Here is a 12721-nt window from a genome sequence, read left to right as displayed (position 1 = left end):
CCAGTGAAACTGAGACACTAATAAATTGGGTGTGCAAAGCCATCAACATATCAAACTGCTAAATGCATAAATATGCAATGAGAATATCCATATTTACATTATAGAAAATAAAAGTTGCAAGCATATGACTTCATGTGAACCGTAAAGCTTGATGTTGAGCTTTGAGCTTCAGGCAGGTCATTTCATATCTGTTTGCTGTAAGTGTTCTTTTATTCTTTAAAAAAAAAAAAAAAAAGACCTACAGAATAATGGACTGAATATATATATGGTTATTTAAGTGGAATTTAGCACTATATACAGCTGCAGCTGAATTTGTCCATTCAAGCAGAGGATTTGAGTCAGATACATTTAAAATTATCTATAGCATGGTGTTGACAAAGGTTTTAAAAAGCACAAAGTCTTAAGGTATGGGCATCTGATATCATATCCACCATGGACACTACTTCAGCCAAGCACGGAACCTAACAAAATATTTCTACCCTCAACAACACAGATATACTATCATCTGGGAAGCAGTATTAGTAAGGCTACATGATAACATTTAGGTAAAACATGCAGTATATATTTTCCGTATGGTTTATGTGACAACACATCTTTGTCTAGTAACAGTAATTGCTATTAGGCAGCATAAAATATAACTGCTGGAGAAGTATTTACATAACATTCAGGGATGGCTTCAAAAAGGTTAGGATTTTCAGAGTATTTACAATAACTAACAGCACAGTAAGCCACTGATTAATGGAAGGCTCCACGTAGAAAGTGCACAGATGCCACTAACTTTGGCATTCCACACATCTCCTGCCCTGTGCAGCAATATGAATGACTGCAAAGGACAAGCAGGAAGCTGAAGAACATCTAACAAGCAGAAATGGAATTTTTTTTTTCATTGAATATATTGGAATAGTAACACTTTCACTGTCTTGATCGTCTCTAACCAGCTGAATAAAAATTGAACAATATAACCTGCCTGGTAAATGCTCTTAAAAGCCTTAATGGAAACTAATTCTCACTGCTGGGCTCTATTAAAAAAAATAACCTGAAAGCACAAGAAAAATAAATTAAAATCATTACAGAAGGATGAAGGGTCAACTGAGGAAGATGGTTCCACCAGAAGAAGTACCTTGTTGCACAGGTATTTCTGTTGGGCAAGGAAGAGAAAAATCCTTCAGTCCCAGGAGTCCCCCTAAGAGCAGGACATATCCGAAGCTACCACCTAACAGGGGGTGTAGTGGATGGGAACAATCAGAAATACACCTTGTCAAAAAAACAAGGAAACAAACAAACCAACCAACCCCCACAACACAATTTCACCATGTTCCTGAGGATAAGCCAAGCAGTACCTGGGCTTGAGAGACCTCTGGAATCTGCACAAGAACATGAGAGGTACTGCTACATTTGACACTGGCTTCACATGTAGAAAAACAGACGTTCCCATGTGTGACCTCGTCTTCTGTTACACCGGATGCACTACCAGGTGATGAAACATAAAAAAACCCAAAACCCAAACCACAAAGTTTTGGCAAATACAGGCTTGGGCTTTTATTTAAAAATACACTTAAAAGTGCATTCTTTCAGGGATGAAATTTGAGGGCAAGAACACTCCCTGGTATACACGTACATGCCAGTCTGTATCAGGCCCTGATCTGAACTGGCAGTGATGCCAGGTCCAAGCAGCGGTTGTCCCTCTCTCGCCCTGACCAGACTAAAGGTCCTTGGTGGGAAATATATACATACATACATACATACAAAGTGGATCCCACCTGAGGCTTAGATTTTCCATCCCACTGTACAAAAGTTACTCAAACTTACCGTTACAAAACACCTCAGCTCTTTTGGAAAGTAACCAGATTTTCTGTGATATCAGACAGTGCAATTAGTGAGGAAATGCATGAGAAAGATGGGATTCATGAGCTACTCAGTCGCATGGCACTTGGAGAAACAGCAGCTCAAGCCTCTGTTCATCTCATTTACTTCAGGCAGTTTGGTGTCCTTTCCTTGCCTGGGCTTCCCTTTGTATAAAATGAACGCAAGTTCATCTAAGAGCAGTGCAGAGCAATAGCTGTTAGGATCATGTACATAGCTGGCAAGTGCTCAGACAGAGTAACAGAAGTACCAAAGACAGAAAGGAAGAGAGTTATGAGCACAATTCCCAATTACATCGCTGATAAGCCTTAGCAGACTCATTTTCTCTTAAGCTAATACTTGTTTCCTCATTTTTAGTTCCAAAGTAAAACTGGAATGCAGTTAAGCCAAAACCTGTGGCCTTGGGGCTTAAATTCCGAAGGAAACAAGCAGACAGCAATACACCACACATTCCCCGGGAGTGATCAAAAATAGGATAAGGCTTACGCATGAAACAGGTTCAACCAGCACAGCACACAACTTGATGTTGTCCTGCTCCTTTGAGGTAAAAAGCAAAAGTTTATCAGCCAAGGGTGGGTGTGGGTGTGTGGGTATGGGTGTTTGTGTTTTTTCTTTGTTTGTTTTTTGTTTTAAAGTCTTTTCGTATCCTACTCACAAAGTCGGACAGAACAGAAGTATTTACGGAGGCCAAGTCAATTTTACCAAATAAACCAATGTTTGGAGAACCCAGCAAAACATTTCAGCTCAGTGATCTAAGTTTCCTTAGAACAAAACATTTCATTTTGGGTAAAATGATGTCAGATTCATCTCCAAATCATGGTTGCTGATAATTTGGAATGGTGAAAGAGGGAAAAAGCTATTTCCACATTTTCAAATTGCCTACAAACTCTATGGTTTGCAACAAGTCCCCTGCCTTATTCCACAAGCTTATTTTATTTTGAGACTTAATCAACTTTGACTTTTACTTCCAATAACCTCCCTCCCCCCCCCCCCATTCCTGTGCCATTCAACACCTAAGGTACCATTCAGTAGTGAAGTTCAATCCTTAAATGGACATGCTAGCCACGTTCTGTGATTTTGACATTTCCCTCATCGGGCCTTGTTATTTTTCAGAAGAAACTTCTCAAGATGCTCAGTATCTTCAGAGAGCTGTATTGATCCTACTTCTGCCAATATTCTAGATTTTCTGAAAAGCTGGGAGATTAGGGGAAGGGAGAGGAAATAAAGGTGCAAAAAACATGGAAACACTACTTCTGCTTCCAGATGCAGTGAAGTCAGCTTGAACTTAGAAGCAGCAAACTGAAAAAATATGGCATGAGTTTAGTAACTTGAAAAGTAAATCCTATTTTGAAACTGTAGATTAAAAGAGAAATTGTAACTTCAACCCTATTTCACAAATTCAGAATAACATTCAAAAACTGATGAGAAAATAGGCCATAAGGAATGCTTCACCATTAATGCTTCTCTGGAAACAACAGCTTTAGCATAATAACCAGTCCTTGTTACCAGCATAAAGACCATAAGCCTCTCAAATGTAAGAAACAGTACATAACTTTCACTATTTCTTTTAAACAACAAAGGAATTCTGTAACCAATTCTGGAATTACAAGGAAAAGCACATACATGATATTCCTCTAATGAAAGAAAGCTGAAAGACGTTAAAAAAATCTGCTGCTTAGCTTTAGGAGATACTAGTAAAATCCATCCCATAATGCTTTTCTAAGGCACACTGAGGAGGAGTCATAGATTGGCACTATCCAGTTATACGGAGACACAATTTAATTAATAAAAATGTACAGTTCTTATTGCAAGCCTTCTCCATCCCCATGACTCCTGTATCTCAGAAGTCCTTTCCTCCCTGCCTTTCCTGCTCATTCCATGTCACCGAATGTGAATGCAAAAATACTTCCTTCAGGTAACATGGGGTGGTGTTTGTTAGGGTTATTCCAGTTTGTTTGAACTTTGGGCTTCGCACCATGCAGTTATAAATTTAAGAGTAAGCTGCAACTATTTTTTGTTGTTCTAAGAGGTCATAATAAAGCTCATGTGCTTCACTACAGACTTACCACTACATTACTACATAATCCAAGTGTTTTAGTTTTGTAGAGAATTGGTAACAGGAGCAGGGAAATACACGAATATCAGTCGTAGATCAGACCCTGTCAAATGCAACGCACACAATCAGAAAAGGACACTCAACTGTTAATATCCCAAAAGGTGCTATGCTATTACCTGTAGAATTACTAAAATGGTTATCGCAACTTCCGTATTGTGATATGATAAAAATGAATGCCTGTACGAGATCTGGGAAAAGCTGCAACCTGCAGTCAGAAAAACAGTTTTCTCTGTAATCTCCAAGAACTTCCAAGTGGCACTGAAAACCATAAATCCTATCTGAGAAGACACATGATATAATAAGTGCTATTTCCAAACAAACTCCAGTTAACAGAAGGTAATTAATGATTTATCTTTACTGTTGCAATACTGGTAGCTTTTTCTTTTATTAATAATTTTTAAAACCATTAAAGGTGATTGGGTGATGCAAAATGTTGATGTTTGTATCACATTAGTCATTTCCATTAAAGTTTAAAATTGGAGTATTTTTCAAAAAGAAGCACTTCTTCCCTTCTTATGTGCCAAAGATCAAAAAATACAGTCTGCAATTAGTGTAAGCCATCTCTCCCTATGGAGCTTTTTTTGTAGAGATTACATGACAGTGATTGATATAACCACTCTGCTGAAGAATTTCTGCAGAAAATTTTAGTTGATCTCTTCCAATGATATTTAAATAATCATTACACAGGTTATATCAAAACCTTAATAACATGCACTTCACTACAATGTTTATTCTTTAAACACACAATTTTATTCTAACTGATTGTCCTATTTTTTCCATATGTTTTTCTTGATTCACCTACCAATTAACTAATAATCACTAGACAACCACAAGACTTGGAATAAGCGGATTATACATAAGGCAAAACAAAACAAGAATTCTCCCTAGGAAAAAAACAATGATTTGTCTAAAAAACTCTCTCACACTTTGTATTAATCTTTAAAGATCTAAGTATGACAAGGAACCAAGAAGACAACATGGATGTTTAGAAGTTAGGAAAAGCAGAGGGAAGAGAGAAAGGATTTGAAGAGAAGCATGGATGACTGACACTTTTACTCTTTCACCTGTGTGCACCCCAAATGGCCCTTGTTAGAAAGAAGACCAGATACTTCAACAATTTGCTTTCAACAACTTGATTTTTGCAGTGGATTGTCATATGTAAGGGCAACTGCTTTCAAAACACTACATTTTACTATGTCTTCAACTTAAAAAAAAAAATTAGTTTAGTAATCTGAGAATATATTTACTCAGCAGTATTTCTCCAGCAACCAAATTCAACGCAACTGGTGAGTTTGCCCATAAATTAAACCACAAATATTTTAGAGACAGGAATGAAAATAAATTCAAAAGACTTATGCAGGAAAATCTGATAAGGATTAGCATGGAGTGTAGCAAAACTTTGAGATATGATGTAGTGATAGAATGAAAAAGCTAAGTATTTAAAGAAAACTTCAGCGTTGAAATTCTGCAGTAACCTTTCTGTGCAACACTGAACATTCATTCCTTTTTCCAGTTACTGTCACTGTGTAAGCTGAAAATATATAAATAGTCTCAGGAAGTATCTAGCAAGTGTTTAATTAAATCTTGGCAAGTCAGCAATGTATTTGATGGTGCATAGATCAATGTGTAACATATTTACTCTGTAGCTTCTTTACCTACGCATTATAGGAGACAATATATGATGTAATGTAAACATACAATTATACTTGTACTAGTGCAGAAGTTTTTACTTTCTACATTAAACCAAATCTCAAAATGAGAGAATCAAGGCACTGAGACAGTCCATTAGGTAACACTGTTAAAAGCACCCACACTTCAAAAGGCAGCCTGGTTTGTTGTCATTTAAAAGGTTTCATGTTCCTGATTGAAAGGTCAATAGAGAAAGTTAAGATTTGGGTGACTACAGACAGCACTTTTGACAATGACTTTTAGTCAAAAGCCTGTGTTTGAAACAAAATCTTTTGTGTTACAAAGGCATAGGAAAAGCTAAATATTTAGCTCCAAACATCCTGCAAATATCGTTTTGCTTCTCGAAGCGTGGCCAGGATTTTCATTGCTTCCAATTTGTCAGCTTCCATTTCCATGCTTAAAATGTCCACTACAGCATCACTTACACCATCAGCCATGTGCTTCTTATCTCTGGAAAAAAAAAAAAAAGGTGGGGAGGGGAGGAAAATGCGTAATAGTGCATTTTTTCTTTTATCAATAGCTTCAGAGGCAGGATAATATTGGAAAAGAGGCATTTAAAAAATCCCAAACAAAAATATAGCTTGTATGGCAAGATTCTCACTGAGTTTTCATGTAGCTGAGCATTGACAGTGACAATGGTTTCTCTCAATCAAACATTACAAAGTTTTCAGCATGCTGTAATTTATAAGAAAAAAAAACCCTTGGAAGCTTAGTTGAATTGTCACAGAGTAATTGTTTTCTTTTAGGGAGAATTGGACCTGCTGAAGTATTTTTTTATTATTGTATCACCATACGGGTCCAATATATAAAAAAAACCCCAAACAAAAAAAAAAAACAAAACCTACAAACAAAACAAAACCTCCACTTACTAATAATGCTATTTTTAATACAAATAGCTGGCATTTATTCCTGAAGAAGAACATATTGACGTTGGGCTCTATATTCAAACAGTTTGTCCATTTATCAACAAACTTCCTACAGATCTCAAACCTCCAGGTAAGTTAGCATCCACAAAAAAACCTTCCCACTGTAAAATATATTACTATTACAGAGCTTTAGCATTCTGGCCTACCCAAGCCTGCAAAATAGCAGAAGCCTCTTGCTATCTCACAGCTGTGCAGTTTATCATCACATGTATTCAAATATCTCATTTTCTCAGGAGAAATCTTTCAGCCTGAAACCTCCTATAGCTTAACTGAATACTAAAAAAGAAAAAGAAATAATAAGTGACTAAAGCAACCACTGAAACTGTGTGGCTACAAGCTATGCTTTCAAGACCATATTGGAAAAAAAACAGACATAGTGATGAAATTCTAGGATTCCAGGAAGGCTCTTTCAGCATCATGTTGGTCCTTTCTTTCAGACAGCTCTAAGTCTCTCTAAAGCCTCAAACTTCTGCTAACTCTGTTCTTTCTGAGACAGTCCATCTGCACGCTACTCACCCACATACATAGAAGTAACCTCTCTCTTTCAGCAGGACTCTGGCAACTTCCTTAGCATAAAGCCTAATGACGTCTTGCACATATTTAGGCGGGGCTACTTCTGCAGTTGAAAAGTCTCTTGAGAAACAAACCTTAAGATGAGTTAACGTGCCATTTTCAAGAAAACATCTGAGCTCATCTCTGAAAGGCAATAGAAACTGTTAGTAATGGCTCAGAGATCAGCATTCCCTCATGAATACAAAATGAATGCTAAATAATGAACTTGCTTGAACAAATAGTCTCGATCCTGATGCCGACAACCAAAAAACAGCCATGTCTCTCCAAATTCCCAGTCTGCATGTTCTTCTCTGAGCTTTTGCCTAAAGAGACCAAAAAAACCAAAACCCAATCCTGTTTTATCAAGTGAAGAATCTAAAAGGTCTACAACCTAGTTCTCATTTAAAATAGTGCTTTAATAAACCTAAGGATTGGCAGAAATGTGAAACGACTTAAGGTAAATCGCAGTAAAACCCTCCTTATTTGATTTTCTTGACTACTCACTTTTGGCCCAGCTCAAAATCAATCAACTTCAAAGGGGTTTTTTTTGCCATAGTTTCATATTGGAATAGTCAAGACTGATGCTTCCAAACATCTTACAAAACTATCCTGACTGCTGAATAAGGAGATCATTACCCTTTATCCTTCCCTGGAAGCCCTATAAAAACACCTGGGAAAACTCAGCACAAAGCAGTTTTAAGCATGCTTTCCATTTAGCTGTAGAAACCTGCTAGACTTTATGAATAACAATCTATTTACTACCATATCATCAGGAGAGTTATTGCATTTTCTTGAAATAATGCTGAAGGTATTACTTCAGAGGGGGTTTAGCTGCAACTTTCTAGTTACATTTTGAGATAGAGATTTCATTTATCATTGATCAAATGCTTATGAAATGCTATAAATCCTTTAAAATAAAATGCAAAATACTTCTGAGAGATAAAGGTATATTTAGGAGTTAAAATTAAGGATTGTAAGGATCGTACATAATGATTTGCTTAAAGCAGAAGCATGGAGTCAGACACATCATGTCAAAATTTCACTTTTCTCTCAAATAAAATGGTTTAAAAATAATTGTTAGAGGACACAAGAAACTCCATTATCTTGCCGGAACTAATGAGTCACGTAGGAATGATATATGTTGATTACCTATATATATATATACCTTGCAACCATTCCCACCCAAATATTCCACTCTTCCCGTTCTTCATTTGCTCCAAATGATCATGTTTTTACACCTCCTTGGTGATGTGGTATCCGTCACTTTTTGAACAAGCATCTCTTTGCCTTGCAAAATTGCGCTGCTGGAGTTGGAGGGGGGAAAAAAGGGAACTACATTCCCTCAAATACAAACCCAAGACTACTGCCCAGTTGTGGGTTCAGGTGCCAAGCTCCTCATCTTAAAACATCAAAATGTGTAAACACACAGAAATAAGGAAATGTGGGAGAAAACTTGACATTCATCATGCCAAGGCTTTTAATATAGATGCCACTTCCGGAGGAAATGGATTTTGAATACCAAACTTAAGCCAATCAACACTGTTTCTAAAAACTACCAACCTCTTACAGGACTTCCACTAGCAACACAGAGATAAAGGACTTAATTTCTTATTACTGTTTCTGCAATTCACCCAATTCCTCATATATTCACTACGGACATTAAATACAGTCACATGAAAGTATAAGTTGCATTTGTACACAAAACCTGAGGCTGTATTTTCTTCAACATAGAAAGGCTGCTTTCCATGTAACAACTTGGTACATACCTATGTTGTAGGAAACCAATAAATGGTGAAATTCCTGTTCCTGGACCAACCATCATGAACGGGACAGATGGGTCTGCAGGTAAGTGGAAAGTATTGTTTGGACGAGCAAAAATAGATATCTAAAATGAAATTACATAGAATACAATTGAAGAATATTTTTAAGCAGTGAAAATACCATGAAATTTTTAGAACCTTCAGGGTATTTACATAGTGTATGTGCCCAAACACCCTTCCATATCCTAAGCTTCAGAGTTTAATGCCACACAGACATTTAGAATAAAATTTCACATGAGTTTCTGAAAAAAACCACACCATATTTACAAACCTATTAATCCATCTGGAGGAAAACTAGAGAAAAACACACAAACATGAGTTTCTGAATATGAAAGTTGACTGGACCATAAATGTGGGGAATACTGTTACAGAATTCATGGAAAGTTTGGTGTTGGTACTCAAAGGGATGTAAAGCTAGTTTATTGCTATTATAGGCAACTCAACCTTCTTTTACATTGTGAACACCTAAAAATATTCCAATGGAGGTGAGGATTTGTTTATAGGGAATTGAAGCCTACTGATCCTGAGCTCGCTTTCTTAATTTTCATAAAAGTTTTACATGATCTCCAAAAATGCATATGGGTAAGAGGAGGCACATAAATGCTCAAAGATCTTGGAAAATGGTTCATATCATTCCACCGATAAACTCTAATTCTGATCTTCAGATCTGTGTCTGAAGGGAAGTCTAAATGTAATTTTCATAGGAACTCTACAACTATTCTCTGAGGCATGGCTAACATGATATATAGAAAATGATAGATGACTATTTTTAATTCTTTAAAAGATTATTCAAGACTTAGCAGCAGCCATAGCAGAGCTTCATCCATTAGTCATAAGCAAACATCCAATTTATTTTGCATATTAATTACTTTCAAGTTTAAGGAAGGAGTGAAGCACTAGACCAAGTTATTTTAACTTTGTTCTGTAAACCTGAGTCGTTTAGCACTACTCGTTTCTTATCATTTAATTCACTACAGATACTACAACATTAAAAAGGATTATTTTTCTGGTTCCATGATGGTAAGAAAATAGTATAATTCTTGCTGGTGAGGGGCAATATTTGTATTTCTGCTCCACTTACTACTTCAAATCACACTTGAGTTAGGAGGACATTTTCCCTATTAATGATTCCAAACGGTCATTCCTTTAAAAAATACTGCAAGTGGTAAACACATTTATACTGTAAAGTGTCTTCAATTAATCTAAGGTATTTTGCATAAGATCACACTCATCTATTTTGTACTGGTATTCCACATATTTCTGCAATCTACATGTATTGCTGCACATTTACATATGCTGAATTCTAGCTTGCACAGCAGATGCAAATAGTTCTGAACTTTACTCAGACTCATGTAATAAACATTTTTTTTTCTTTTTAACTCCACCTCTTTTTCATGTTTGATCTTTAATATACTGCAAATCAATTATATTGTAAATAAATAACAGAATACTAGAATAAGATATATGATGCACATATTAATGAGTTTGTCTTTTGAGTTAGTTTTAAAAAATGAAGATAACTTGTATGGGGTTTCCTTCCATTTTGCCAGACGAACACCTTGAATTATTGGCACAGTTTTCTTGTAACCAAATTCTATGCTTGTTTCCATTTTTCTTAATCAAATATAGATTAGACTGGCAGTAGTTCTTTTGTCATATTAATTATATAGTAGAATTCCAAATTTTTAATAATTAGCTTATACCTAATAAGTTTGAGACCAATTAATTACATAGATTCTCTGCCATGAAAGGAAAAGGAGGAGGGAGGAAGTACCTTCTCCTAATAATACCCACCATGCCAAACCATCTTTGATGGACATCAGAAATACCACAGACAACTGTCCCCTGTGTCATATTCAATAACTGGGCCTTTGCAAACTGTGTGAGAGCTGACAAGAAGTCAGTTTTACAATTTCTCTCCTATTACCTGCACCCTTTCTGGAAGTGACCAAGTGCCTCTCTCTTACAACACGAACAGTCATAACCATTTAATTGCACAGTGGTATTTTAGTCCACAAAAACATCATCCAAGACTCACTTAGGACTACAGTGGGGTATAAAACAACTCTGGCCTTTCAGCAATGGGAAGTTTCACAACTCAGGTATCCACAGATAAAGTAAAATGTAAGTTTAGCAACTTAGCAATGAAGTTCTAGACACGTTACAGAGGGAAGGGTAAATTTACAGGTAGGGCAGAACTGCAAAATGAAGGTGTATACTGCCAAAACACCTGCATGATATCAGAGCAGTGAACAAAGAAACCTGCAGTTGTTTCAAACATGCATAAATTTAACGGTTAAGGAGTTTAGGTCTAATATTCATACCTTTTCAGTTGAAGAGCTTCCTCCTTTTGTATTCAGAGTGTTTTTACTGGGGTGCAGTAGAGGTGCAACTAACTCAGCAAGCCACCCTGTACATACTCCTTTCCGTGAGACTGGTCTAGCGGGACAGGCAGGGAACTCCACAATATTAAATACAAACCACAGTTTTCCTGGCTGATATAAGTTTGAACTGCAAAGACAAAAGTATAAAAAGAAAAACCCAAACCTGAGAGATAGCTGTATAATCTCACAGCAGGTCCATTTGCAGCCCAAACCACCTCAATTAAATCAAGATTCTCAGTGTTCAAATAACCATGTGATATTCATATATAGCTAGAAAACGCCTTAAGGTTGGAGTCAAGAGGCCAGTGCCTACAGAAGGGAATCCAAATTCCTACCAGATTCACGTGTGTGTGAGCTTGTTCTTGAGAACTCTACCAAAGTCTTGCCATACACTCAAAACAATGTTGTTTGAAACAGTCAAATCCTGTGTTTTTTTGCAACAGGGACACAATCACTTTTTCCTCAGGTTTTATCCTTCATTCCTTTCTTTCTTCTTTAGATCATAACGTACACACACACATTTGAGAAAAATGCATACCTAAATTACCAAGGAGATATAGTCTGAATATTTCATTACCTTGACACTGAATAGGATCTGGCTTGTAATTTAGGAAGATGTTCTGAAAAATAAAAAAAAAAAAAAAAAAAAAAAAAAAAAGAAAAAAGAAGCATCACTTATTATTTGATTCACCCCAAAGAAAGTGAAAATATCATATAATCAGTGTTTACACTACAACAGATTACAAGCATATTATAATTGAACTGTAATTTTATCCTATTAACATTCAGTGTTTGTGGTTCAGAAATAAGCTATTAAGTCATGAACTCTACTATGAATGTTTTTAGACTTTATGGAACATCTGTTAGAGATCCTATAAAATGAGGCCACAACAGTTAATTTATGGGGTTCTTGGTCAATTAAAAACAACTGTAAGGTGCACAGAAGAGATGCCAGTAGCTAGTGGACAAGGTGAAGCTTGAAATTTAATTTTCCCCACTTCTCATATAAGAGCTCAAAAGCTCTCAGAATAGGAATTACTTGATTGAAAGTTTCCTATATATCATGTCCTAGAAGCAGATATGCCAGTTCAATTTCAAACCACTATGAGTACCTAAGCAAATTTTTGAAATCACAGCTAAAAAAACAACAGAGACATAAGTTTACTGGGCATTTTTTCAATGAGAAATACACTATATATATATCACACACACACATTTATATCTATGTATGTATGCACATATACAGAAAAGGTCAAACTCACTGGTGCCTTCAAAGGAATGACTTGCATGCAGACTGCACATTTTGACTGAGGAGAAGGGCATATTAAAAGGAGACAGACCTATCACTAAGTGAACAGTGTGGTGGGGAAT

General features: G+C 36.3%; 1 protein-coding gene across 2 annotated transcripts in view; it reads right to left on the bottom strand.

The window, feature by feature from the left end:
• Positions 1–207: 207 nt before the first annotated feature.
• The window catches only part of MTRR (5-methyltetrahydrofolate-homocysteine methyltransferase reductase), a 36350-nt gene continuing 23836 nt past the window's right edge, over positions 208–12721 (bottom strand). For both annotated transcript variants that reach the window (XM_069808831.1, XM_069808832.1), the window contains 6 exons: positions 11928–11970; positions 11291–11477; positions 8913–9031; positions 7377–7469; positions 7111–7290; positions 208–6118 (listed from right to left, as the gene is read on the bottom strand). In XM_069808831.1, the coding sequence (XP_069664932.1) occupies positions 5974–6118; positions 7111–7290; positions 7377–7469; positions 8913–9031; positions 11291–11477; positions 11928–11970 (767 nt within the window). In that variant the 3' untranslated portion in view covers positions 208–5973. The remainder of the gene's footprint in view (positions 6119–7110; positions 7291–7376; positions 7470–8912; positions 9032–11290; positions 11478–11927; positions 11971–12721) is intronic.

Source organism: Haliaeetus albicilla, chromosome 21, assembly GCF_947461875.1.
Source record: "Haliaeetus albicilla chromosome 21, bHalAlb1.1, whole genome shotgun sequence".
Taxonomy (NCBI): domain Eukaryota; kingdom Metazoa; phylum Chordata; class Aves; order Accipitriformes; family Accipitridae; genus Haliaeetus; species Haliaeetus albicilla.
This window is presented reverse-complemented; position numbering and strand designations above follow the sequence as displayed.